The sequence below is a fragment of the Tupaia chinensis genome, unplaced genomic scaffold (genome assembly GCF_000334495.1).
Source record: "Tupaia chinensis unplaced genomic scaffold, TupChi_1.0 Scaffold145870_1, whole genome shotgun sequence".
NCBI classification, from domain to species: Eukaryota; Metazoa; Chordata; class Mammalia; order Scandentia; family Tupaiidae; genus Tupaia; species Tupaia belangeri.
In genome coordinates, this window is record NW_006205727.1 from 4011607 (window position 1) to 4039453 (window position 27847).

General features: G+C 37.9%; 1 protein-coding gene and 1 non-coding gene across 5 annotated transcripts in view; one reads left to right on the forward strand and one right to left on the reverse strand.

Annotated features, from left to right (window-relative positions):
• Window positions 1-27847, reverse strand: part of SLC38A1 (solute carrier family 38 member 1) — a 78763-nt gene that overhangs the window by 27693 nt on the left and 23223 nt on the right. For all 4 annotated transcript variants that reach the window (XM_006168562.3, XM_006168560.3, XM_006168563.3 and 1 more), the window contains 3 exons: window positions 26903-27121; window positions 16552-16627; window positions 16142-16257 (listed from right to left, as the gene is read on the reverse strand). In XM_006168562.3, coding sequence (XP_006168624.1) covers window positions 16142-16257; window positions 16552-16627; window positions 26903-27024 — 314 coding nt within the window. In that variant the 5' untranslated portion in view covers window positions 27025-27121. The remainder of the gene's footprint in view (window positions 1-16141; window positions 16258-16551; window positions 16628-26902; window positions 27122-27847) is intronic.
• On the forward strand, window positions 7490-7596 carry LOC114006170 (U6 spliceosomal RNA). Its single transcript, XR_003547926.1, has one exon. It is a non-coding gene; the product is annotated as a U6 spliceosomal RNA (small nuclear RNA).

Genomic DNA, 27847 nt, shown 5'->3' on the forward strand with positions numbered 1-27847 from the left:
GGTCGACCACGTGGTAGACCAGCGACATAGCCATTATGCTAACTGCTGGTTCCCGGGGATCTGGTTTTTGTCACTTTTGAAAGCAAGTATGAAATTAGCCTGTGTTCAGTCTTATGGGATACTCCTTCTTTCTGATTTTTAAAAGATTTCTGATAGGAGTCCTAAATACATATATATATATATATATATATATGTATATATATATATGTCGACTTAATTATTTTATTTAATTTTATTTATTTACTTATTTATTTTAATTTGACTAGAGAGGGACAGATAGAGAGAGAAAGAGAAAGTGAGAAAGCAAGCCACCAGGTCCCTGACTTGAACTGCGGTCAGCCATGTGGGAGTCCAGCACCCTTAATCACTACGTCACCTGTCAATCCCCTATTATTATTATTATTATTATTAAATTTGACCAGAGAGAGAGTGAAAGCAAGCCACCAGGTCCAGGACTTGAACCACGGTCAGCCATGTGGGAGTCCAGTGCCTCAATCACCATGCCACTTGCCAGCCCCTCAAACATATATTTTAAAAACACTTATTTGTCATTGTTTTGAATCATATTGACAAGATTGTAACTCTTTAGTCTTCTATAACTAACCCAAAGATTACTTTGATAATGTTACACTAAATTTCATTTCTTAAAGTACTATATGTTGGGGGCCAGCAGGTGGCATACTGGTTAAGGTGCTAGACTCCCACATGTCCAATGGCAATTTGAGTCTTGGACCCAGAAGCTTGAAACATGCCAGGCACATGCGCGTGCATGCCCAAAATCCGGAGAGGAGAATGGAGGACAAGGGATTGAGGTGTGGCCATCCCCACTGAGGTGTGATATCTCACTTTCTCTCCATTTTTCTGTCTCTTTAGCAAGCACATATACCCTAGAGCAAAATTAATCTCTCTCTGAAAAAAAAAAGTACTATATGCTAATAAAATAGAGAGCTGTGACAAAAATGAAACCAAAACATTTAAGATGATTGAAACATTCTATATCATAATGGTGGTGGTGATTTTACAACTGTATTTGGTTAAATTAATCAAATTCTACCCTTTAAATTGGGATGTTTTATTATATATAAGGTATACCTGCGGCGTGGTGGGAAGCAAACAATGACATCAACCCTGTAACACTTTAATGGACATGAACTTGTATTTTAAAAGCCTACCCATATATTAAGAAATCATATGATATACTTCCAGCCTGGCATCAGAGCCCTCGGAAGGGGTGGAGGTAAAGCAGCCGTCACTGCTTTAAATCCAGAAATAGCTCCCATGGGGGTGTTGGGACTGCCATACAGCTGAGTGCTTTCAACTCCTCCAGGTCCCATTGCTCTGGAAAGAACAGAGAACTCTCACCAAGCCTCTCTAGTTTGACTCTCCCTTGCCAAAGTTTAAGGTAACTATTCCCAAACTTTAATGTACATATGAATTACCTCAGGATTTTGTTAAAATCAGTATTCTAATTCAGCAGGTCTAGGACGGGACCTGAAATTGGGCACTTCGAACAAGCTCTCAGAAAAAAAAAATAAAGGGAAATAAGATATGAGCAAGAGAGGGGTTTAAATGAGAAACCATGCCATCTAAGTGGACAGGGAAAGAAGCACGGATCAGAATTCCTCAAGAAAGGTCAAAGAAGGTACAATGGTTCCTGGCAGCAGGAGGCTTACCTAAAGAGGAAAGGGACACAAATAAAGGAAAGAATCCTTTATTTCATGAGAGCTCAAATGGAAGGAGACATGCCTGAAAGTGAAAAGGACAAGGTGTTCTGTCTGCATCCTTAATTCATAGGGAAATTATAAATATTTTTAAAAATTCAAAATTATCTTTTACATAAAAAATGCATTTCTGAGATCTTTAACTTACTGGTGATTCAATATAATCAATAAAAATACTTTATCATTAGTTACAGCAAATGTGGGTGCATTTACTGCATGTCAGGTCCATGCTAACAGTGTTTTTGTATTTCACTTATAAGTACTATTGCTACCTCTTTTTACAAACAAGGCATGCAAAGCCCAAAGAGGTTAAGTATTTTCCCAAGGTTATACAATTAGTGTCAGAGTACTTAAACCCTGGTAGTCTGAGTCCACCCACCATGCTATATTGTCAGTCACAGTCAAACATCCACAGATAAACAACAGTGAAAGATAAGACAAGCAGAAGACCAAAAACATAGAATAAAGTACATTAAATGTTAACTGGCTCAAGTTTGAACAGTGAAACTTTGAGCGATTTGTTTATACTTTCTTTATTTTAAGCATTTTCAAAATGGTCTTCAATGACTTTCACAATAAAGATAAAATATAAAGGCCTTTCAAATGACAGTATTATTATTCCAACTTTGGGGAGGTAGTATTTACATTTAGTCCCAAGCTCGTTAATATAGTCCCTATTTCATTAAGGAGCTTACAAAATACTTAATAAAAGAAGCAGGAACATATAATTATTCAGTACCAAAATGAACTTCTTCCTGATTGGTGGATACAATCCCAATTACATTAAACAATTTTAAGGATCATAGAACCAACACACTAGGCTCTGGTAGCTTGTCATTATTGGTGGCATTTATATATCAGACTAGGGATGAAGGGATACTTTTAAAAGGTTGGACATGGAGTAGGTAGGAATTGATTATTTGTACAATTCCTCCCATTTTATCCCTTATAGGTAAATCTAGATTCTTTGGTGCAAAATTTCTCTTAAGCTAGCCTCACTACTGATTAGATATTTTGTTTTGTCTACTGAAAGAAATAAGTATTGTTGATGGCCAAAGCAAGTAATACCTAATATAATCCTGAAAAGAAAGTGTTATTTAAAAGAAGTATGCAAACAAAAATAGAATTTATCAGTTTAGTTGGTGCTTTGTGAGCTTAGAAAAGTTAAGAGGAGGTCTGGGCTTAAATGAGGAAGTTGCGTCAATAAGAGAGAAAGCCAAGTGCCACTACCACTTCCTGTTTTTGCCTACGGTTGGTAGGAGGCTGTGGGTTTGTGGGAGCTCCATTTATAGCTCTTGACATGTCATCGTTCCTCTTCTTCTATTCCATAAGGACAAATGGTTTCCCTTCTCCTCCAACTTAGATCCTGACCTTTCAAAATGTAAGGTGTCCCCTTTATCAAATTCTAAAGATGTACTACTCTTCAATGACAGAAAAATTCCATAGAACCGTTGAAAAAAAATAGCATGCTGTTCTTGGTGGTTATTTGGGGCTTCCATTCAAGTAGAATGGTGGATTTGGGACTTCATTCATATTTCCCACTCTGTTTCTGTGGTTATAATGCATATTTAAAGAGAGATGGGAGCACCCAATGGACTTGTTGCACCCTCCACCATTCTCCCGTCACAAATTAGTGTCATCCTGGGCAAGTTACTTAGGCTTCATAAATCTTGGTTTCTTCATCTATAAACTAGAGATGGTAAACCAGGTTGCTATAAAGATATGAAGCAATGTATATTTTATAACTTCTTTTAAACACATTTTAATAAAGTAAAAGCCATTCTCATATAGCAGGTCAGACAAAAAGAAGCCGCAGGTGGCTTTGGTTTGTAAGCTGTTGCTTGCCGAGCCCTGATCTAAGTGTAGATCTTTGATACTGTGTGCCTAACATTAGGTGAAGTCTGTAGCCTTAGAAAAAAGCAAAACTAGCTGACTCTCACAGGAGCAGTCTTTTAATCTATTAACCCAACCACTCTTATGAGTAATAAAAATTCAAGCTTGAGCATTCCTGTGGCATGGTGGTAAAGGCAGCTGGATCCCACGTGGCCAATTGTAACATGGCTGATAACATGGGTTAAATCTCAGATCCAGTGACTTGAAAAACACACCAGGTGCATGTGCCTGCACGCTCAAAATCCCAAAAGGAAAAATGGAGGAGGAGGAACTGTAGAGTGACGGTCTACATTCCCCACGGGGGAGTGCTTTCTCATTCTCATTCGCTCTCTCTCCCTGGTATGCACATGTACCTTCTAGCAACAACAACAACAACAACAAAAAAAAAAAGAATAGAAAAAAGAAAAAAGAAAAGAAGGAAAGAAAGAAAGAAAAAATTCAAACTAACCTTGAAAATCCAACTTTCTGAAGCATACTTAACCTGCCCTACTGTTTAGGATCCACAGGAATGACTGGAAAAGGTATTCTATGTATCATGGAGGTGAATAATACTGTTAAACCACAGACAGTATAGTTAAGTCATCTTTATCTCTCTCCTTTTAAAAGTTTATTTGTTTTATTTCTTCAAAGAGAGGGAGAGACAGACATCCCCCATAGGCTCCTCATGCCACAATCTACCTCCAGCCTCTGCCAGCCAGGACCGTGGACATGGACTTGTGTGCCTGATGTGCAGAGGGAAGCCTCAGAATATGAACCTGGGACCTTCTCACGTGGCGTCAGCATTGTAGAGAACTGTGTTACGACTGTGCCACTACAGATGGCAAGTTAAGTTGTCTCTTATACCAAAATAGAGGTCACGCTGTTGTCCTCGAGTATCCCTGAGGCACCAGATGTAACTCAACATTAAGCAACCCTGAGTGAATTCAGTAGTCTTGTACACACACACATTCCTACCTCTGGGGCCAAGAGGACCGAATTCTTGGAACCTCTTATCAGACACATCATAGATGACTCACACACAAGCAATAAGTGCTCAGCTTTTAAAAACAATGGGTGGGACTCATCTCCTATACATGCCAGCTCTTCCTGATTACAAAATGGGCACTCATTGTTAGCACACTGACCACTTTCCCATTTCCCTACTTCTAAAAGCTTCTTCCTCCAGTGAATTTCAATGGAGCTCAATGGCACTGCTGCTGTCCTTTTTACATGTATCTCAAAAGCTGGCAAGCCTGAAAGTGCCATTTCTCCCCTTTGAGTATATTATTCCCCAACAAGGGATTTTGATGCCAATGATTTTTGCAGCCAGCTGAAGGACAACAATTTTCTCTTCAGATCATTTCTAAGAAACCATGACTATAACGCAAAGAATTCTAAAAACAAGTAGCTGACTGACAGAAGATGAATGTGACTATACCCATGGACCTCCTAGGATCCTCCGGAAGAGCAGGGTTTCTTTATTGGCTTTCTCTTTACCATCTTGTTTTTATATCATAAAATCCCATTTACTCTTTCTTTCTTCTAATTAATTATTTTTTCCATGAGTAGGAGAGACAAAGATAGAAACAGACCACATCCCCAACAGAGTCTGGTCACCACAATCTACTTGACGCTTTCACATAGCTTTGGATCATGGGCAAATGTATGCAGGGTATAGTCAGGGAAGTTTTCATACATGAACCGGGAACCTTCACACATGGGACTGCCTCAGAGACTGTCACGATTTCCTGTTGTGCCACCATCTGGCCCCTGGTCTTTCTTCAGGAGACAAGGAACTGCCTGCTTAGGGGTAAAGAGATGATGGCTTAACATTTACAAGGAATGACTTGGAAAGAATCAAGCAGGACATTTTTGTAACTGCCAAAAGCAAAATTATCACATTGGTGGGTGTCATTCAAATTTGGAAGAATATATATAAAGTAATACAGCGATGACAGTTCAAGAATAGGCCAAGCATTTACAAAGGTACACTACAATCTCACTCCAATTTGCTAAAAAAATAGTGAAAAACAGAGAGTATGCTGAGGCACTTGTTCAAATTACAAATTTCCTGATAGAATGAGAAGACCATTTTTGTCACAGGATAGTCATATTATTTCTTTCTTTTTCTTTTTTCTTTCTTTTTTTTTTTTAGAGGGAGATTTTTTGCTATAGAGTATATGCGCTCACTAGAGAGATAGAAACAGAAAGCGAGAAATCCCTGCCACGCCAGGGAGGATGGCCGCAACGTAATCCATTCTCTTCTCAGGATTTTGGGCATCCATACACATGCACCTAGTGTGAGTTTCAAGTCACTGGGTCTGGGACTCAAACTGCAGTTAGCCATGTGGGAATCCAGTAACCATTTTGCCATCTAATTCCTATAGTGTATGATCAGGAACTTAGAGCACTGTGTTGATGGGTCTATAGTTCAAATTCTGTTTCTGTCTACTGCTTATGTACGCTCAATTGTAAAACTGAATACAAAGAGACAAGGGACCTGGTAGTCAGATCTCAGCTGACAGAGATCCTTATTTTTTAAGATTTATCCTTGCTAGCATGGCTATTTGCTACTTTGCTGGTAAAAATTAATTTTATAATGTTGCATCTTTGTGGTGGCAGAATACACAAAGGCAACTATTACGAAAGAGAAAGATGGAGAGAAAAGAATTCACCTAAATCTGAATCAGACAATCCACCACGTGGTGAAAGTAACTGCTTAAAACTGACAATGACAATTGCTGTACTTTTCACAAATGGCAATTTAACAACAAATGCTCTTTTGCAGTAGTAACCATATACAATATTTCTTAATAGTCTCTGAACTATTTTAATTTTCAAGTGAAGGAAGAATTCCCAGGAAAGTAAACAATGAGCAGTAATCTGCATGCTAACCTTGTGATTATTACCACTACATCTTTACAGCCTACTCAAGATGTTAGGGTAATCTAGACTTTTCAGTTGATTTATTTTTCCCTCTGATAAGTTTGCAGCAATGATGACAGCCATTGTTTTGCCCTAAAGCCTTATTTTTGATTTTGCAAAATCTAATTCTTACATATTCATTCATTCATTCATCTATTTCAGTAAAACCTGACTGAGACACAGCTGTATGCAAACACTTTTCTAGATCTTGTTGGGGAAGAAGGGATGATTTGAACAAGAAATAATTTGACATTAATCCTGCCCTTATAGGGCTCAGAGTTTGATAGGGAGGGTAAAATATGAGGGGTTTTCAAAAAACAATGGAAAATGCATATTATAAAAAAAACTGCATGGATTTTAAAATCATTTCCAAATGAATTCGTGGTTCAATTCCATTTTTCACAAGATTTTTGAAGTCCCCTTCTATATGCCTTAATAATGGAAGTGATACTTACTATTTGAAAGATAAAGATCACACTAGAAAACAAGAAAAAAGCAAGAGAGATTTCTACTGGGGAAGATCAGAGAACCTTTTAGAGGCGATGATATCTGATCTGAGCCTTACAGAGTTGTCTGGATTCAGAACAGAGATGAGACTGGAATGAAGGTGGGTTGGTAGAAAGGCCACAGTGACAGGCACGGAGCAGATGGCCATCCCCACTCCACCCCAGCTGTCTCACTCTCCAGAACAAACCACTGTCAATAGTTTTCTTGTGCCTTCCCCAAGTATTCTGGGCCATATATACATATATGCATGATCTCCCTCCATGTGCGCTTCCTGTCAACATTCAGCTTTTCCACATAATAATACTCCTGGGAAATACATAGTAATTATACTTCAGGAAAAATTTTCATATCAGGCCATAAAAGTCTATTTTACTCTCTTTTTTTTTTTGTAGTTTTTGCTATAAAGCACATGCACTTGCCAGAGACAGAGGTGGGAGAAAAGTGAGAAATCACCCCTGTCCCCCGTGCTCGCTTAGGCAGCACATATACTAAAATTGGAATAATACAGAGAAAATTAGCATGGCCCCTATGCAAGGATGACACGCAAATTCATGAAGCGTTTCATATTTTTAGGAGGAGAGTCTGAGAAAAGACAGTAAGGAGAAAAACAGAGAGGCAAGACATTTATGGGACAGAGAAATGAGTTATTATCTGTTGATGATAACATGTATAGTATCCCCAACTGGACTGGTGAGAAATGTATTCATGTTGGAACATTCACTAAGAGATCTATATGATTGATAGAAGAAACTAAACTAAACTAAAATATATATTTAAACAAATAATGAAATAATATAAAATTTAAAAAGAAAAGGAAAAAAAATAAAAGAAATCATCCCCTGGGGAGATGGCCACACTACAATCCCTTCTCCATTTTCCTTTTGGAATTGCATGCACACATGCCCAGCATATTTTCCAAGCTACAGGTCTGTGATTTGAACCACAAAGTTGGCCAGGTCAGATCCTGCCGCCTTAACTACCACATCACCTAGCTGGCCCTGATTTTACTCTTTTAAGTAGGCATCTAATATGTGATTTTATGGAGCTGCCATGATTAGTTAACCATAGTTCCTTAATAATGAACTTGGTATTATTTAACTTTGCTATTACTTGGTGTTTAATTCTTAATAACAAAGTTTAGTTACAGGCCTCAAGAGCACTGAAGGCAGTGGGGAATCTTAAACTGCACATGAGGAAAAGCCTAACAATTCACATGACAAATATGAAGCAGGCCAAAAGATTTACTCAAGTATATACTTTACTTTCTATAATCAAGAACTTGATCACTCCTGATTTATGATATTATATATACACTCAACACTGCAAAACTATTTTTATTATAATAAAAAGGATGGTTCTTGATGGAACACTAGCAAGATAATTCAGGAATACTAGCTGATTTTTAAAATTACTGTATTTAACTTTATTTATTTATTCATTTGTTTATTTCAATTTTGACCAGAGAAGAACAGAGGGAGAGAGAGAGAAAGAAAGTAAGCCACCAGGTCTGAGACTCAAACCATGGTCAGCCATGTGGGAATCCAGTGCCTGTAACCACCACGTTACCTGCTGGACCCATAATTCAGGAATACTAACTGATTTTACAAGGTCATTTTGAAGCTAAGATATATTGGGAGGTAAAAAGTGGTATTAACTTACAAGCATCCATTTATAAGAATTAAATTTCTCTCAAGAAGGGATTGTAACATGACCATTCCCCATGGAAGGTACTTTCTCCCTCTCCCCCTCTCTGTCTCTGGCAACTGCATACACCCTCTAACAAATTAAAGAAAAAATGTCTCTTGTGTTGTACATTAACAATGCAAGTTTGGTTTTTAAATAAGGCATCACTAAAATGCTGTGTAGTATTTTAGATCACGATGGTTAGGGAGTCGAGCTAACCTGATAAAGCTTGGGCTCTTCTACTTACTTTCTAACCTGTAATTACAAGTAAATGATTAAGCCTCAGAAATTTCTTCTCTAGAATAGGGCTAATATTTACCTCATAGTGATATTAGTGGGGATTAAAGAAGATGAGGTGGCATATGTAGTTACCATTCAATAAATGTTAGTCAATATTTAGTGACTACCTAACTAGTAACTGTAATACTCTAATAAATATTTAGTATGTAGTGTTTACTATGTGCTGGTACTACTGGTGCTCTCTCTAACTCTCTCTCTCTCTCTCTCTCTCTCACACACACACACACACACACACACACACACACACACCACATACTCATTTTCTCCTTATGGCGGTCATATTAGCCATGCATACTAATTAATAAAAGTCTTCTTGTGTGACACTTTAAAATTATGTTTTTAGACATAATATTTTTTTGGTGCCACAGCCACTACACAAGTGATACAGAAAGTAGAAAACAAGATCCATAAAGGTTTGGAATTACAAACAACTGAAATAAAATCTAAGCTATTATATTATACAGATTGTGATGTTGTTTCACAATTTACATTTCAAAGAGAGTGTTTACAAACTCAGTGTTTACAATAAAACTGATATATCAGAAGTGTCAGAACTATACTTTCATTTTTCATGTTTTAAATTTAAAGGCTACATCATTAAAATAATAAATAACAATATGGTGCTCAGAAGCTATGAAAAAATATAAGGCATTTATTGCTTCATCAGATTTTGTACAGTATAATAAACATAGCCCTATGAGGAGAAGATATGTTCAAAAGGGATTGATTTTCTTTTTTTAAGAGAGATTTTTGCTATAGGGCATGTGCACTGTCCAGAGAGATGAATAAGGACAGAGAGACAGAAAGCAAGAAATCACCCTCTGGGGGGATGGTCACACTGCAATTCTTTCTCCTCCATTCTCCTCTTGGGATCTTGGGCATGAATGTACATGTGCCCAGCATGAGTTTTAAGCTGCTGGGTCTGGGACTCAAACCACAGTCAACTCTGTGGGAGTCTAGCAACATAACCATCGGCTGGTCCCCAAAAGGGATTAATTTTCTATAACATGTCTACCTCAACGGAAATTTTTAGAAAAGGTAACAAAACAAAGTCCACTCAGTCAGGTGGTGATGCAGCTGGACTCACATGGGAAAGGTCCTTGGTTTATGTTCTGGGACCTCCCTGAGCATGCTAGGCATGTGCTCCTAATCCAGACCAGCTGAGAGTGGAGGTGGACTGAGAGTGTCTGCCTCTCTTTCTCAGAAGAAATAAATATGTAAAAGCATTAAAAAGAAAAGCCCACCACTCTTCCATTTCAATGTTCAGTTTTCTTCTCTACTTTTGCTATGATGGATTTATGAAGAAGCTAAAGGAAAGGCTAGAGTTAAAGAGGAGGTTACAGTGGCAGGAGATTTCTTCAGCTTTCACTGCCTTTTCTTGGATTTCCAGTTTTAGGAAAGTTCAATTCAATAGACTTTACCTCAAGGCATTGGTGCCAGAAGTGCCGTCAGGGCATAGGCCCGTATGTTTCCCACAGAGAATATGCTCCTGCAGAATAATTTTAAGTTGAGATTCTCATTAGCATGTTCTCTGTCCCTGTATAGAATTCTAAGGCCTCAGAATTCAGAAAAATACAAAATCTAACAGCATTCTTATAATAAGGAAGAACTCACTGAATCTAATGGAATCAGATGTGTATTAAATAGGAATGACAACCATTATGGTTAGGTCAAAAAAATAAAAGCTCTAAACTCATCCAAGAAAAAGAAATCACACCAACAAGTTTCCAGATGACCCTAGTGAAGAGCTCGGCACCCAGGCTCAGGGAGACTCAGAGGAGCCTTCCCAGCTGCTTTTCTAAAGGAGCCTGGACACTTGGACTCCTTCTCTGTGTTGGCCTATACAACTCTGGAACAGGGCCCTGTCCCAGATGAAATATCTTGATCCTGCCAACTGCTTCTTGGCTTTGAGCAGCTGTAGGAGCAGCTGGTTTTACAACAGTCACAGAGTGAGTCCTTGTTCTGAGGTAGGAGAGTTCTACATTTTGTAAGAGACTTTCTTGTAAATTCGAGTCTTTATACAGCTACCTTTATGAGCTTTAACCTGACAATTTGGTGTGCTGTGCTTGCTATTCACATGTCTTACAAATAACTAAATGATCTATAATCGTTTCATCCAGAGAAAATCTTTCTTCAACTACCAAAGTCAAGTTTATCTAATTCTTTGCTTGAATCACAAACGAAAGAGTCAAGATAGGAGATCAGTTATCCCTAGGTCAGTATAATTAGAAGTCAATAGAATTCCAGGGCTAGCAGGTGGCATGGTGGTTAGGGGCGCAGGACTTCCACATGGTCGACCACGGCTCGAGTCCTTCACCTGGTGGCTTGCTTTCTCACTCTCGCTCTCTCTAGTTCTCCTTCTTGCTGTGTCCCTCTCTGGTCAAATTAAAAATATAAAAAATTAAAAATTAAAATGAAAAAAAAAGAAATTAAAAAAAGAAGTCAATAGAATTTCAATAATGGTAGACTGAATACAAGAATTTACCCCTGCCCACTTCTGCTATGTTAGTAATGGGATTTTTCCTTTAAAATCATGAAGCTGCTAGGACAATAAGAACCTGAGAGGAGAAAATAACAAAATGTTAAAAACTGAAAAGTAGAACTGAATCTTAAACTAGCAATGGAGAAAGCCAATACCAACATAATTTACACCACAGAATTTCTAAAAAGCACTATTAACATTACTGGAAGTAGGCAACAACAGAACGAGTGGGCTGACATAGAAAGAATCTACTGAACTTATTTCAAGAGCTAGCTAAATTCCTCAAACCAGGCTCCTACTCATAAACTGAATGGTTGCTCCTCTTCCATGTGGGCAAAAGTCTGAAGGTAACAGTTTCTGCAGTCTCTGGAAAGTATGAAATGTAGGTCTCTGGTGAGAAGCTAGGCACAATTTGTAGGGAAGGATGGTACTCTAATGAAAACTGGAGACTGGGTGAACATATGTATGCTGGGATACCCTCCCTCAATCTCCTCCACTTGGTTTCTAAAGGATGGTGGCCAGGCACAGAATTTACAGACAGGAGACTAAATGATATTCTCTGGTTGATCTGAACAGTCAAAGAGGAGAGTGCTAGAGAAACTGACACTGGTGGTTCCCCAAGAAAAAGGCCATTAAGAGCACCTGAAGAAGAGCTATTGCCAGTGAGCCCCACTTGTGCATGGCAGGCTCAAATGAGCCTATTTCCCCCACTCCCATTCTTGAATATAGTGAACAAGAAAGAACCATTTGACATGTGAGGAAACAATGTAAAATGAAAGATAGAGTCCAAAACCAAACACAAAATCTACTTGTACCACAAGAATACAGATAGCAAAAATCCAGATTGTGAGAAACTAGGACAAATGGCCAAGTTTCCTTAACAAGTTAATTGCACAAAAAAGAAAGAAAGAAAGAAAGAAAGAAAGAAAGAAAGAAAGAAAGAAAGAAAGAAAGAAAGAAAGAAAGAAAGAAAGAAAAAAGAGAAATGGGGAACTTATATTGATATTAAAAGAGACTTAATAGAGCCAGCACGTGGCAGGTGGTTAAGGTGCTGGATTCACACATGGACAACCCCAGTTCATGTTCCAGACCCAGCAGGTTGAAAAAATTGCCACAAATAAATAGATAAATAAATAAATATATGGAAAGAAAAGACTTAAAATATATAACCAATTGTACTATATGGACCTTATTTGAGTATTGATTTGAATAACCCAACTGTTTAGAAAAATATATGAAATCATCAAAATAATTTAAATATTGGTTGACTATTTGGTGATATTAAGGAACTATTGTTGACTATTATTTTTAGGTATTACATATTATGGTTATGTTTAAGAATCTTTATGTTTTAGAGATACAGACTAAAATATTTATATATGAAGTGACATGATAACTGGGATTGTCTTCAAAACAATCTGGGTCGCAGGCTGATTAAATAACCATCAATGGAATGAAGGGAACATGAAAATCCTTTGTACTAGTCTCCCTACCATGTTTAAAATTTTCCATAATGGAAAAAAAGGTGTCATTAGAATCCTCAGAGAGGAATTGAAATCATAAAACAGAACCAAAATAATATTTGAAAAGGAACATTTAGAAAATTTTGTAAAGCTCCTATAAATAAAAAATGATAGAAATAAAACATTTAATAAAGAGTTGGCAAAAAAAAAAAAATTGAAGACATATACCAGGAAATACAATGGAATGCTAAAGAAATGAAAATTTAAAAGAGATGAAACAATTGAATGACTAGTTCAGAAAGACCAAGATCTGGATAACTGTTTGAGTGAGACAGAAAAGAGGAATAGGAAGGAGGAATTCATCAACACAATAAGGTAAGGAGGCCCAGGACTCTATAAGAAAAAGATGCACTGATCGCTGACCAATTAATGAAAACAGGCCCAATATTGAGAAAAAGAGATTAAACAAATTTGCATAAAACAAAACAAAACTAAGCAAAACCCTGGCTGTATATAAACGATTAGGAATCAGAAGCATATGAAACTTGACAACAGAAAAAGCTAGAAGCCATTGGAGCAATACCTTCAAAATTCTGAAGGAAAATTCTTGCCAGTATAGTTTTTTCTCCAGCCAAACTATCAAAGATGAAAGTAGAATAAAGACATTTTTTTGAAAGGAAGGTCTCAAAAATTTTATTTCTGTTCACCTTTACTCAACAATAACAGCAAGGAAGTAAATTCAAAATGAGGAATAGGGACAGTCAGTGTCATGGTGGTTGAGGTGGCTGAATTCCTTTGACTAACTACATGGTTGAAGTCCTGGACCTGGCAGCTTAGAAAACACTCTGGGTGCATGCGTTTGTGCCCAAAATCCCAAGAGGAGCGTTGAGGAGAAGAGACTGTGACATGACCATCCTCCATGAAGGGTGCTTCTCATTCTGTCTCTCTCTAAAATGAACACATGCACCCTAGATCAAATTATATACCTACATATGAAAAAAAAAAAAGAGGGGAAAGAAATAAGAGAGCAGGAATCTAGCAGAGAAGAGAGGTAAAGAGAATCCCCAGAATGGTAACAAAGAGAGATTCCAAAATAAAAGGTATTCTATGCCTTGGTTCTCTTACCTGTGAAACAAAGGGCTAACACTAGTGCCTACCTCGTAGAGTTGTTACAAGGACTCATCATAAAACATTTATAGGGGTACCTGCACAAAGTAAGAGCTACAAGAGTTGTAGTTATAATCATCAAAGAATTGACTCTAAATAATATTAACACAGAACTTGATAGATCACAATCACTTTTTTAAAAAGAAGTCAATGTAGTACATATTTCTTTTTTTTTGGAGAGGTTTTCGCTATATGGCGCTTGCGCTCGCCAGACAGACAGAGAGAGACAGAGAGACAGAAAGCGAGAAATCACCCCCCAGGGGGGATGATCACAACGCAATCCCTTCTCCTCCATTCTCCTCTCGGGATCTTGGGCACATACGCACACGAGCCCGGCGTGAGTTTTAAGTCTTCAGGTCCGGGACACAAACCGTGGTCCACTACGTAGGAGTCCAGCGACATAGCCATTACGCTAACTGCTGGTCCCAATGTAGTACATATTTCTGAACTGAATGTATTTCTAGCTTTAGAATGGCTGAAAAGCCTCATACCATATAAGGTTTTGGAGGTTGGCAGACTTCTGAGATTTTTCTAGTGCAATTTCCTCATCTTAAAGAGGAAGAAACTGAAAGTGGCTAAGTAACTTGCTTAAGACCACATAACCATTTAGAAAAGGAGTTGGGACTTCCACTCAGGTGTCTCATGATAATGCACTGAAAATCAGAAATGGAACTATCGAAGTTATGTCTCTATCGAAGAATGTCAGCATTTCACATATACAAAACAAACAAACAAACACATAGAAATATATTGTCCAATCCTGTCATTTTACCCAAAACCTGGCCCTGTGCTCAAGATACCTATAAGCAGAAAGACCACATAGAAAGATCCATCCAGGATGATGAAGACAGGAGACGACAGTTGGGTTTACCGAGTTAGGTTGATAGTACAGAAGAACATGTATTAAATTCACTGCCCTTCCCAGAATTTTTAATTATAGGAAGGACACTTTAGTGAACTTAAACACAGAAGTAAGAATATTAAACCCTAGTGTGAATCAATGTGGTGCAGCACGGATGGGCATTTCTGATCTCCAAGCAGTGTTCTTCTATCACAAAGTTCTCTGTCTAGATGGGCATTTCTGATCTCCTATGGGCAGTGTTCTTCTATCACAAAGTTCTCTGTCTTTCTAAAGGAACATAGGCAATTAGTAGGTTTAGTAGTCATTTCAGTCCCTGCTTCCAAAGAAATGATACTGTCATAAAAATGACACAACAACGAGGACTATCAAGGAAAGCCAGTGAAAAGCATGAGTGCAGTCAGCAGAGAAAAGACAGGATCTTGGGAGAAAAGGATTTCTTCTTGGTCTCACTCAGGCAAAGCACCACGGACACTCCCTTGATGTTTGAGAGGGGAATCAGGCTGGGTGGGAATTTTCCTGGTTAAAATGCCATGATCTGTCTTAATCTTGTTTCAACTGTAAATAAGTCCTCTACATTTTCAGAAAGCCCCATTCAATAGTTGGAAGATGAACTTACTTAAAAAGAAAATTGGCCATTTTCTCCTCATTGAATCGCAGAGGAAAAGTACATGCTAATTTCTCATGTTTGAAGCACTGAAAATTTTTATACTCTTGGATATTTATAACAAAACAATTTGTAATTACCTTTGGATATAGTACTTACCACACTGTGATCCAAATACGAGAGTGATGACTGGCTACATTAAATACCTCAATATTATGACCATTTAGCTAAGATTTAAAATGGCAGGTAAAGAGTCCAAAAATACCAAAAAAGAAAATAAATAATGCTATTTTCAAATGTTAAATCCTTTTTACAAATGTTTATATTAGTACTTTTGATTAATAAAAAGATCTCCTTCCTTTTTCTTGGAAGCATTAGGTACATTCTGGAAAATAATTTGAATAATAAATATAGACATATGTACTGGTAACTTAGCCAAGATAATAAAAAAGTAAATGGAAAACTATTTAGAAATATTTCTAATTTCTTCTGTTTAATAATAGAAACATACAGAAAATAGTTTTAAATAGAAAGTACTATTACGTCAATACTCACAGAAAAAGCAGAATTCCAGTGTTTGCCAGGGCAAAGGCGAGTCCCAGAATCCCACTGCCCATAATGGCATTGCTTAGGTTGAAAACTGACATGCCTAAGGAGGTTGTTCCTGGAATCTGAACAAAGAAACAAACATTCACACTAAGCTAAATAGTTTCCAAGTAAGTTCATCGATCCAAAACCTTTAAGCACTATTAGGAACCAACCTGAAATAAAACTCAAGAAATCCTTTCTTAGTGTTCTAGTTACTTTCTTAAATGAGTTTCAGGAGAAACTATATAGGATATGAGAAATATCTTGGTGAATATAAATAGTTATACTTCTGGAACTATGCTGTATGAATTAAAAACATCTGTTCTAATTTCTGTAATTTTTTTAAAAAAAGCATACTTTATTATAATGATACTTACATATTCATCACATTTCTTTTTTTCCAAATGGCTGTTTGTGAGACTTCTTCTACTTTCACGATCAGAAATAAACTTGCTGTAAAGACACACATAATACATTTAACCTCATGATAATGATTTGACGCTTAATATCATAATTAGGTGATTTACTTACCAAAACATATTCTGCATGAATATTTACCTGTTGGTTTCCTAAGAATGTAGACCCTTATTCAACTCCCTCCTCAATTTCTTTACCCACATCAGTTGTCTGTATTTTGGTTTTACCAAATAACCTATAAGTGCCCCAAGGGCAGGCTACTTTCTCTCCTTCATTTTTATATCCCTTGCTCTGCCTTGTACAAAACAGTGCTAATAGTAGGTGCTCATCTTGAGATGAAATGAAAGACAATCATAAATCAAAAAGGGCTATTTTGAATCATTTTAATAATAAATTAAAATACTATATACAATGTAAGTTAACTCTTATATAGATTTCTCCTTGAGTGGAAAATTAGATAATATCAAGACTGCTGTAAACCTAATATTTAAAAGAATACTGGGGCTGGCAGGTGGCATAGTGGTTAAAGGCGCTGGGTTCCCACATGACCGACTACAGTTCAAATCCAAGACTTAGCAGCTTTCTCTCTCTCTCTCTCTCTCCCTCTCTCTCTCTCTCCCTCTCTGGCCAAATAAAAATAAACAAATAAATAAAGTTAAATAAAATAATTTCTAAATAAATAAATAAATACTGGGTAGAGTTGACTCTGAGGCACAGTGGTGATGTGCTTGTTCAAGAGAAGCCGGGTCCCATATGGTAACCATGGTTCGAATGCCTGTCCCAGTCAGCCTGAAGCACACTGGGCATACATGAGAGTGCCAAGATCAGATGAGCTGGTGGATTGGAGGCAGAGTATGGCAGCATGACCAGACCCTGTAGAGGGTGCTTATTTATCTCTCTCTCCCCCCCTCTTTCTTTCTCTCTCCCCCTCTCTCTCTTCCTCTCTCTCTCTTTCTGTCTCTCTCCCCTTTTCTCTTGCTATCAGTGTTCATGCATGCACTCTATCATGAATAAAGAAAAAAAAGAATATTAGAGGCAGGGTTCCTTCTGAGCTTGTATTCTTAAGAGTACAAAGTTGTTATATAGGAGTTTCCTCTCCCTAGCAAAAAAGAAAACTGTTTCATCATCAAACATTTCTTCAGCATCTGCTATATTCAAGTCACTGGAACAGGCAATGGGGAAACATGGGGGGGGGATCATATAAAAAGGGATGTTGACATTAGGATGTAGGATTCAGACTAGAAAATTAAGGTGGGGAGAGGCAGGGTATGTGGTTCATGGTTAGGATCAGAGCCAAAGCTTTAAGAAAGTATGGGGTTTAGAACTGGAGTTTAAATCTCCACTATCTCTGCGACCTGGGCATGTTACCTATCTGTGAAAAGGGAGTAATACTATTACATTACCCCATCAAGTTACTGGGAGAATAAAATGAGTAAGCACATCACTTAAACATCAGTCCAGCATCTTGGAGAGAGTAAGAGCAATAAATGTAAGTCATTCCTTTTTATGGGAGAAGCGGAACTTGAGTTGGGAGGAGAAAGATTCAGATAGAGCATTTTGAACAAATACATAGAAGAATTCAAAATGTTCTCAGAACCCTGAAAAACTATAGTTAGGGTTAATATCAGAACTTTATGGTCTAAATGTATAATTTTTAAAAATTCTTCATTAAAAAAGTAATTGCTTTTATTAAGCGTTTATCCACACACGAGTAACTGATATATGTATTATAAGGTGTGGTAGAGCTGCTTTTTTGGCTCTTTCAGGTTTGGAAATTGAATTATCTGGCCATGACAAGAATTAATTAGAGCCAGGACCAGCAGTTGGTGTAATGGCTATGTTGTTGGACTCCCATGTAGTCGACGGCAGTTTGAATCCCTGACCCAGTGGCTTAAACTCACAAAGGGCGCGTGTGCGTGCGCCCAAGATCCTGAGAGGAGAATGGAGGAGAAGGGATTGCAGAGTGGCCATCCCCCCTGGAGGGGGGGTAATTTCTCACTTTCTGTCTCTGTCTCTGTCTTTGTGGCAAGTGCACCTCTCCAGAAAAAAAAAAAAGAATTAATTAGAGTAAATTTTGCGTTAATAAATATAAAATCTCTTGAAGGGATTATTTCAATGGAGCATGTATCTTTAACTTGTACATTATACTTTAAATTCTCTATCAAATAATGTCATGTTTCACAATAAAATGCTTTTAAATAAATTTATGTATCACTCATGTAGACGGCATTTATCTATCTATTTTCACCTTCAATACAATATAGCTCTTCCTGGCATTATTTCTCCAAGTTTATGTTATTTCACTAGGAAAAACCAGAGGCAGGCAATGTATACACCACAGACTTACTCTGAGACCATCACTTGGTATAAACTCACCATCTCCACACCTTGCTTTGCCTAGTACCTGCCGATCACTGTGAGGGTTCAGAAGGACATGGAAGAAACCTTTGGTCTCCTAGAATAAGGAGCTGATACTCTAGCCCAGGATAAGCCATGCCAGCTAACACACCGGTTTCAGAATGTTAGGCTGTGCAAAATTAAGATGAGATAAGGAATCCAGAAAAGGAAACACCATTGTTGAGTGGGCTTGGTCAGAGGAAACTTAAGGGCAGAAAGAAGCCTCGGAAATAATATCGCATGCTCTTGGCGAGAGAATAACATAATGAAAGCAGTGTCTTTGGAGACTAACTGTAGCAGTTGGACAACATTGCTGCTAATGATTGGCTTGATCTTTCTTTTGCCCTTAAAGTTTTAAATATTTCCACAGAACTGAGGTTTATAGATCTGGCTGCAAACAGGGCAGCGGAAAGCAATCTTCCCTTTCACACGGTGAGCCAAGAAAACAAGGGTGCTGGACTTCCTAAAATGAAATTGGCTCATATTTAAGGACTGCTGTTAAATAAGAGACTATGTTTAATAAGGCTAGTTTTGGAGGTTTCATTTGTTTGTTTTGCAAGAGGGCTTGTGTAGTCCAGAGGAAGGCAGACAGTGAAAGGATAAAGCACTCCTCGTAAGGCATGACCACACCACAATCCCTTCTCCATCTCTCCCTCCTTTCAGGATTTTAGGCATGCATGCACACACACCTTGAGTGATTTTCCTTTTCTTTAAATTTTTTCCCTTTATTTATTCATTCATTTATTTTAATTTGATCAGAGAGAGACATAGAGAGTGAGAGAGAGGGAAAGTCAGAAAGCAAGTCACAAGGTCCAGGACTGGAACTGTGGTCAGCCATGTGGGAATGTCCAGAGCCTTAACCACCACATCACCTGCTAGTCCCCAACTGGAGCGATTTTAAGCCCAGGTCCAGGATTAAAATAGAGAAGGAAGGAAGGAAGGAAGGAAGGAAGGAAGGAAGGAAGGAAGGGAGTCAGACATAAGGAAGCCAGTGCCTTAACCACCATGCTACCTGCTGGCCTTAGGTTAGTTTTTAATAACCAACTCAAATCTATCAAATCTTTATTCAGCAGGTCTCCCATTTGCCTTTCTTGTAGAGGAACTTGTTTTCTGAAAAGGATTGCATTATTTTTATTATTTTATTATTATTATTGCCAGAGGGTGCGGGTACTCACAAGAGACAGAATACAAGGAAAACTATGCCCCAGTGGGCAGTGATCATCCTACTATCCTTCTCCCTTCATCTCTCCATCCTGTCAGAATTTGGGGCACACACACACACACGTCCAGTGTGTGTTTCAAGTCATTGAACCAGGACATGAACTGCAGTCAGCTGTGTGGGATCTGATGCATATAAAGGGCTTAACATGATGTGCCATGGTACTGACCCTCCATTATTATTAACATTTTCAAAAAAAAAACAATAAACTGCCTGATATGGCAGATCTAAGTTCCAGGCCTGGCATTCCTCCCCAGAATTGATGGCAGAGGACTGGTGGGCAGAGAAGAAAGGGCTGCAGGCACTGTATTATGAAAGAGCATTCAATAGTGTCAAACGCTGTGCAGCTGAAGGGGGTGAAAAATAAGCTGCATGACTGCCAGCTATTCCCAGAAGAGATTTGCAGAATCAGAATAATGACACTGACTTACAGAGCTGTTTTACAACCATTAAAAATACACTAAAACACCTCATTTGTCAAGAACCTCACTAATTCTGTCTCCACTGGTTCACTTTCTGCAGAAGATTATAGATTTTCCCAAACATTTCTACTGGTTGTCTTGGAACAAGTTTCAAGTACAAATTCTCCACCTGGGTATTCTAGGTACTGCATAATTTGATTTTGCCTCATTGTCCCAATCTTAGTTATCTTTGCTTTTTAAGAAGATCCTCCAAGGGACCAGCAGTTGGCATAATGGCTATGTCACTGGACTCCAATGTAGTTGACCACAGTTCGAGTCCCAGACCTGGTGGCTTAAATTCACGCCAGGTGTGTGTGTGTGCGTGCCCAAGATCCTGACAGAATGGAGGAGAAGGGATTGCGGCATAGCCATCCCCTCTTGGGGGGGGAAGAGGGTGATTTCTCGCCTTCTGTCTTTCTATCTGTCTCTGTCTTTCTGGTGAGCACACATGCTCTATTACCAAACACCTCTCCAAAAAAAAAAAAAAATAGAAGACCCTCCAAAGAGGAGGAGAAAACTGAAGCAAGATTAGTGCACACTGAGAGAGGGGGCAGCCCTCTGTCCTCCTCTCAGCTAATCACTGCCTGCCAGTTTCTAGACCTCATCTTCCACAGGTCATCCTAACACTGGTTTGAAGAGAGTTTCTGACTCTGACCTATTTACTACTTATCTGTAGTGCACACTGTGCCACTTAACGCATCTTGCAGCCAAAGTGGTTGTGCAGTGCTCTCTGCCTCTATAGTTCCTTCTCACACAAACCTACCTACATATTAGCAACTCAGAGGAACCCTCTGTAAACTGAACGTGTCTTCTATTTAAGAACTGTAGTTTAGGCGGCAAGAAATTAGCTCAATAAGAATGAAAGCACTTAAAGAAAGCTTCTTTATTCTCTTTATGGTGTTTCAATTTTTTCTTCTCTTTAGTCTTTAAATCTTTGCTTTGTACTTCTGTAAACTTTAAAACAAACTGATAAAGCCAACATTTCTGTAATGGAAAATTCCACCCAAAATAACTAGGTTAAGCAGCTTATAGCAAGTTTCTGTTATCTCGCCATTTTTAAAAGGCAATTGCTTGTTTAAAAACACCGACTTCTGACCATGAAATTGACTTAAAATTTCTCTTTATTGACTTAAAATATGCTATGGGAGAAGATGCCTCTGATATGTGGTCTGAGTATGATAAAGGTACTATTAACAAAGAGTTTTCACTGGGTTCGTCCATACTTGTGAAGCAGAATTCGATCAACTATTAGATAGCCAATTGTGTGAACAAAATGAAACTCTGTAATGGATGATTTGGTGATCCTAAATAGATAAAACCTTTTTACAAAGGGTGCAGCATTATATTGAGATATCGTGTGAAGAGAAGCAAGCAATGTAAAGCTATTATTTAAAACCAAAATCAACAACAACAATCCAATTAATGATGGACTGTACAATAGGAAGATAATCCTCCTATTTTAATCTCTACCAGTCAGGTTCTTACTAGATTACAGTGTTTCATTTTGGGATTCATAACACAGAAGAGATGAATTCTTGAACTTAAATGACCTTTCCTGGTCCTAGCTCTGAAATGCGAACATTCTATAAGAAAAAAATTAAATGAAAGAAGCAAATAATGAAGAGATTGGAAAGTATGTGAAAAGAAAGAACTGAAGAAATCGTAGGTCTTTAAGGAGAAGAGAAGACTGGGAAGTACCTAAAGCTTTATTTAGCGAAGAAACACCACTGAAAATAAGAGGAAGAAAAGACTTTGATTGTAGCAGAATTGATTAAAGCAATCACAATTAAAGCAATTAAAGAATCTTCTGACATGAAATTGAATATAGGAATAAGTTGTAGAATCTCCTCTGAAGTATGAAAAACACATTAGAGAAAAAAGGAATAAATGTTTAAGGGTCCTCTCAAGTGATAAAAATTTAGAACAGAAACTATAATATATAAAGACAAAAAGATGAAAAAAGGCTCATTCAGGATATAATCACAAAAGTTCCTTCACACTCTTTTAAGAACTGATTTTATTTTTAACTTCCCAGAGGGCATGTGGGCTTGCCAAAGAGAGAGAGAGAAAAAAAAGAGAGGAATGCACCCCCTAGTAAAGTATGGCCACACAGTCATCCCTGCTACTCTATTTTTCCATCTTGCCAGGACTCTGGGTATGCACACACATGCACCCAATGTGTTTTTCAAGCTGCTAAGGCCAGGATTTAAGCCGTGTGGTCAGCCATGTGGGATCCAGTTCCCTTAACCACTAAGCCATAGAGCTGACTCCTAGAAAAACATTTTTATGTTTATTTATTTGTTTCTTACATGAACATTAGAGACAGAGAGATAGCTCCTCAAACAGGGTCTTAAGACTACAATCCACCCCCAACTTTGGCTAGCCCCTGGGTTATGTGCACTCATGTGCCTGGGGTACCCAGGGAAGTCTGTGGATGTTAACCCAGACCTTTCCCAAGTGGGTCAGCCTCACAGAGCACCAGAGTACTACCGTCTGGAGCTAAGAACAATTCTTAATCAAATTTTGTTAAATAGTTCCTGGGCCATAAAAACAGAGAGCAGATAAATACTAAAATACGTGAATATTTGTTTGGCTACACCTAGAATAATCTACTATCTCACTAAAGTTAGGATAGCAATAACCAGCAATCATTAAAATCTAAAGCAATATTTTACTCCTGGGAGTGGAGAAGAAAGAAATAAGTACTTGCCAAAGAAAGAAGGTTGCACTTTTATTGTCATAGACTCGTCTCATACTAAGAGGCTTACTGTTGGTTAGACACTAAGCTGAATCTTTTACATGAGTTTTCTCATCTATTTTCACAATAATTAATATAGTTTGTACTATTTTTAGCCCCATCTTAGAGAAATTAAGTAACTTGACCAATGTTACATCACTAACAACTAAACTATTGCACGAGGATTTAAACCCAGGCAGGCTGATTATAGAACCTGGGTTTTTAACCTACAAACAGCATTGTATTACATATTCCCCAGCACTCCCCTGAGGTACTCTATTGCACAAGGATTTAAACCCAGGCAGGCTGATTATATATAGAACCTGGGTTTTTAACCTACAAACAGCATTGTATTACATATTCCCCAGCACTCCCCTGAGGTACTATTATTATCTCTGTCTTACAGGATGGGACTGAGGCTCAGAACACAAGGTCACTTAAGATCTACGATAGAGCTGGGATTCAATATACGTCTAAATCTAGAGCTGTGTACTTAACTACTCTCGCTTTCATTCATCAAGTAGTTTGTAAGGTCTACCACGTACCAAGCACTATAACAGACAAAAGGGATATAAAGATGATGAAGATGGTCCCCTCTCTCATGAAGCTTGCCCTCAGAGGAAGAGTCCATAGCTTGCTACTCAAACTGTGGTCCAAGGATCAGTACTATGGGCATCACATGAGGGCTTATAGAAATCACAATCTTAGGCCCCATCACAAACCTACTGAATCAGGATCCAATTTTAGCAAGGTTACCTGAGTGTTTCATATGTATATTAAAATGTCTGCAGCGCTAGCCTAACAAACATTTAAAAGATTTTGCCATTCCAGGTACAGGCTTCTGTACCTGGAATCCAAAAATTAGAAAATGAAATAAAGCAACTGAAATGGAGTAAGGACAGGAGTCTTAATGCCTAAATGGCTTTACTCTTTTTTAAACTAAACTTGAAAATGATTCCTTTCTATCTTAGTGGAGAATTTCCAGGTGAACCTATTAGCTAGATGCCAGGTGATCCAAGATCAACATTTGTTTTCAGCGTTTTCTCTAGCTTCCTAAAAGGAGACACTGTTACCTAAAATTCACTGTTTCAGGAGGGGTGGTTCTTTTAGATTCACATAATGGGGCTGCCCTTACTCCCACAAATGTGGCAAAGATGCATGAAGAATAAGGAATATTTAGGTGTAGATTTTTGATGAACCAGTAAAATATGCCAACCTAATAAGCCAGGTCATCCAATAAAGGACTAATAAAATTGGTGGAATCTTTTTTTATTTCTATTTATTTTTATTAGTTTTATGTTATAGAATATTATTTTTAATATAATTGTCCTAGAGTCAGAAAGCAAGCAAGATTCATAAACTGTGTACATGAAGAAGGGGAAATGATAGACAAAAAGAAAGAAACACATCACTTTGCACTTGTGCTGGTGTAACCAAATTCCACAACGTAAGCGGTCACTGCCCAGCAGCTTTCCCTCTGCCAGATCACTGCCCTTGTCACAGTCTCTGGGGAAGTGAGCTCATCTGGAACGTTGGCCACATCTATGATGAGAACAGGTGCTCCTCCACCTACTGCAAGTAGTAATCACCTCAAAACCTTGACACTTTTAACAAGCAAAACTTGTAAAAGTCAAGTTCAGATTCCAAACTGGGTAGTATAAATGACTCTCACTTTCAGGACCTGGAGGTTTGCATTGCTTGAAGAACGAAGCTCCGTTATGAAACCAAAATGTGCTGTTTGTAAAACAGTGAGACTCGCTTCCATTGGTAAGGGAAGGTCAGCAGTCAGTACAGGACCCTACAGGAGTACACAGCATACAGTAGCACTGGTGGGGCCAAGAGAACTATTAAAGTCTAGCTTTTTATCAGTGCCCAAGCATTATACTCAGAGGCAGGAGGAGAGAGCAGAAAGACATGAGTTTTAGACAGACCTGTGTGGACCTTTGGGCACACTTTTATTTCTCTCAGCCTCAGTTTCCTTACTTGTAAACTCAATTTAAAAATTGTCCCCATTTTCAGAATACTGCTTTTCATTTATAAAGCTATGTGATAACACAGGTAAAACATCTGGCACTCAAGAAATGGTAGGTATTATTATAATTACTCAGAAAAAGTAAAAGTAAGTAAACTTGGGTCCAACAATAAGAAACATCACCTAATACAATAAACAATACTTAGATAACAATGAGGAAAAGTCTTTCAGTAAAGGACTTAATCTCTGAAAACATTTAAGGGAGGGACAAAAGGAGAGACAGGGCCAGGTTTGCTTGCTTGCTTGCTCTTTAAAGAATTATTTATTTAATTTTATTTGTTACTATTCTTTTTTAATTTGACTAGAGAGAGAGAAGGAAAGTGAGAAAGCAAGCCACTAGGTCCAGGACTCAAACCACAGTCAGCCATGTGGGAGTCCAGCACCTTAACCATCATACCATTTGCAGGATTTCTAATCACAAGGAAATGATGGCAGCTAAATCTTGTGCTGGACTTTCAATTACATACTATATCAGAACGTATTGCAGACGATCAGAAATGGTTTCTACAAAGATGCCTGGAGAGTTGACATAATGTTTGTATCCTACCCCCTCCCAATTTCCTTTGTATTTTCCCAAATTATAGCACTTTTGGTGTCTTAATATATAAATAGTTTTGTATCAGCCCCTTTCTTCTCCTAGTCTTTTAGGAGGCCATGCCACTAACTCCCAAGCTAGAGGACTTTGTGCAAGGGATCCACAAAAAACAGCTATAAAATCTGTAGGTCAGAACTAACAGGGAGCATAGCAGTTAAGGCATCTGAATCCCATGTGGCTGATCTCACAGTTCAAGTCCTGGATCTGGTGGTTTGAAAATCAAATCATCCTCCCTGAGGGGGGATTTCTCACTTTCTCTTTCTCTCTCTTTTTTTCACACACCCTATAGCAAAAACAAACAAACAAACAAAACCAGTAGGTCAGAGAATGCCCCCAAATCATGAAAAAAAAAAAAAAAAAGGACACTTGGTTCTTTTCTTATAACTTGAGAAACACAGACCACAGAGAGGCCTTCTGCCTCTCTACTTCCTTTTGGTCCTCCTATCACTCATGGTATCTTTGCTTCCTTTCTCTTTCACTGGCAAATGTGACTTTGACCATGTCTTTATTAAAATGTGTGCAGATGACCACAGTGCCCATGCGGGAGGGGGTGTGCAGTGAAATTCCAATAGTCTGTTTAATTCATAAGCACGGAGCTTTGGAAAAGTTTGGGCTGGTTGGGGTCCAATGTATTTATACATTTTTATTAGACTCAATTGAAAGACCTGAAAAGATGAATAAATTACTTTCCCGTTTGCTTCATCTGCTGTTGCAGACTATGCCCAACAGATGTCACATAAGAAATTCAAATTGCATCTTCAAATGGAGCATAAATTTAGTAATGAATAATTCAAGAGAATAACTGAAAACCAGAATAATTTTCTAGAGCCATTTCTTTCACTGGCTAGAAAGTGTTGGGAAAATACTTACCTATTTATTTGACCATTTTCGACTTCAGTGAAATCATTAGAATCATTGCTAATGTTATCATCCTCAGGCACCGTCATGTTTTGCAACTCAGTTAATTCGAGTCCACTTTTGAAATGCATCATGTTTAGAAGGATCTGTAGTCAAAAAAAGTCGTCCAAGTTTCTCCTGTCCCAAGTGTATTTAGAAGCAGATAGCAGCAAGAATATAAGCTTCACTCCCCTATGATAGAAAATTTCAAAAAAAATAATTAAACATATGAAAAATACCACTGAGTAAAAAGAAACTATTACAAGTAAATACATAGTTAATTGCTGATAACTCAACTTTTACATTTTGCCACTAGATGCACTAAAAGAGTCATTGTACATCAAGTTAAAGAAGCTTATCTCTAAATTTCATGCCTTTTGTAAATTTCCCTATATTTTAACTATAAAATGAGTCATGTCCTATAATCTTTACGCTCACATTTACAGGAATATCATGTTAGCTGCAGGCGATATAGATGCCCTTTTATGAAACACTGTTTAAAATGAAAGCGATTCAGATATTTGACTGTGTTATATCACAAGGCACACAAATAGCTGGGCACAGGCTGCATAGACATGAAGCATCTTTAACAACCCCAGCTTAATAAAAATGCAAATCTTCATTAAACAGCATCATAAGGGATCAACTTTCCAAAATGGTGGTCAACCAGCAAAGGACAAATTTATGTTTCAAAATTTAGCAAATAGTTTATCCATCAACTGCAACAGATTAAATCAATCTCTTCAGTGAAATCACTTCATGTCAGGGAGTTAGGGAATTAAAAACTCATACTCAGAGGATTTGGGTTAATCCACCTGATACTCTATTTCCCATTAGAAATAAAAGACTTCCACACCACATTTTCCCCAAATGGATGAGTACAATTTAAGATTCTGAGGGGCCACCAAGGCACGTAAG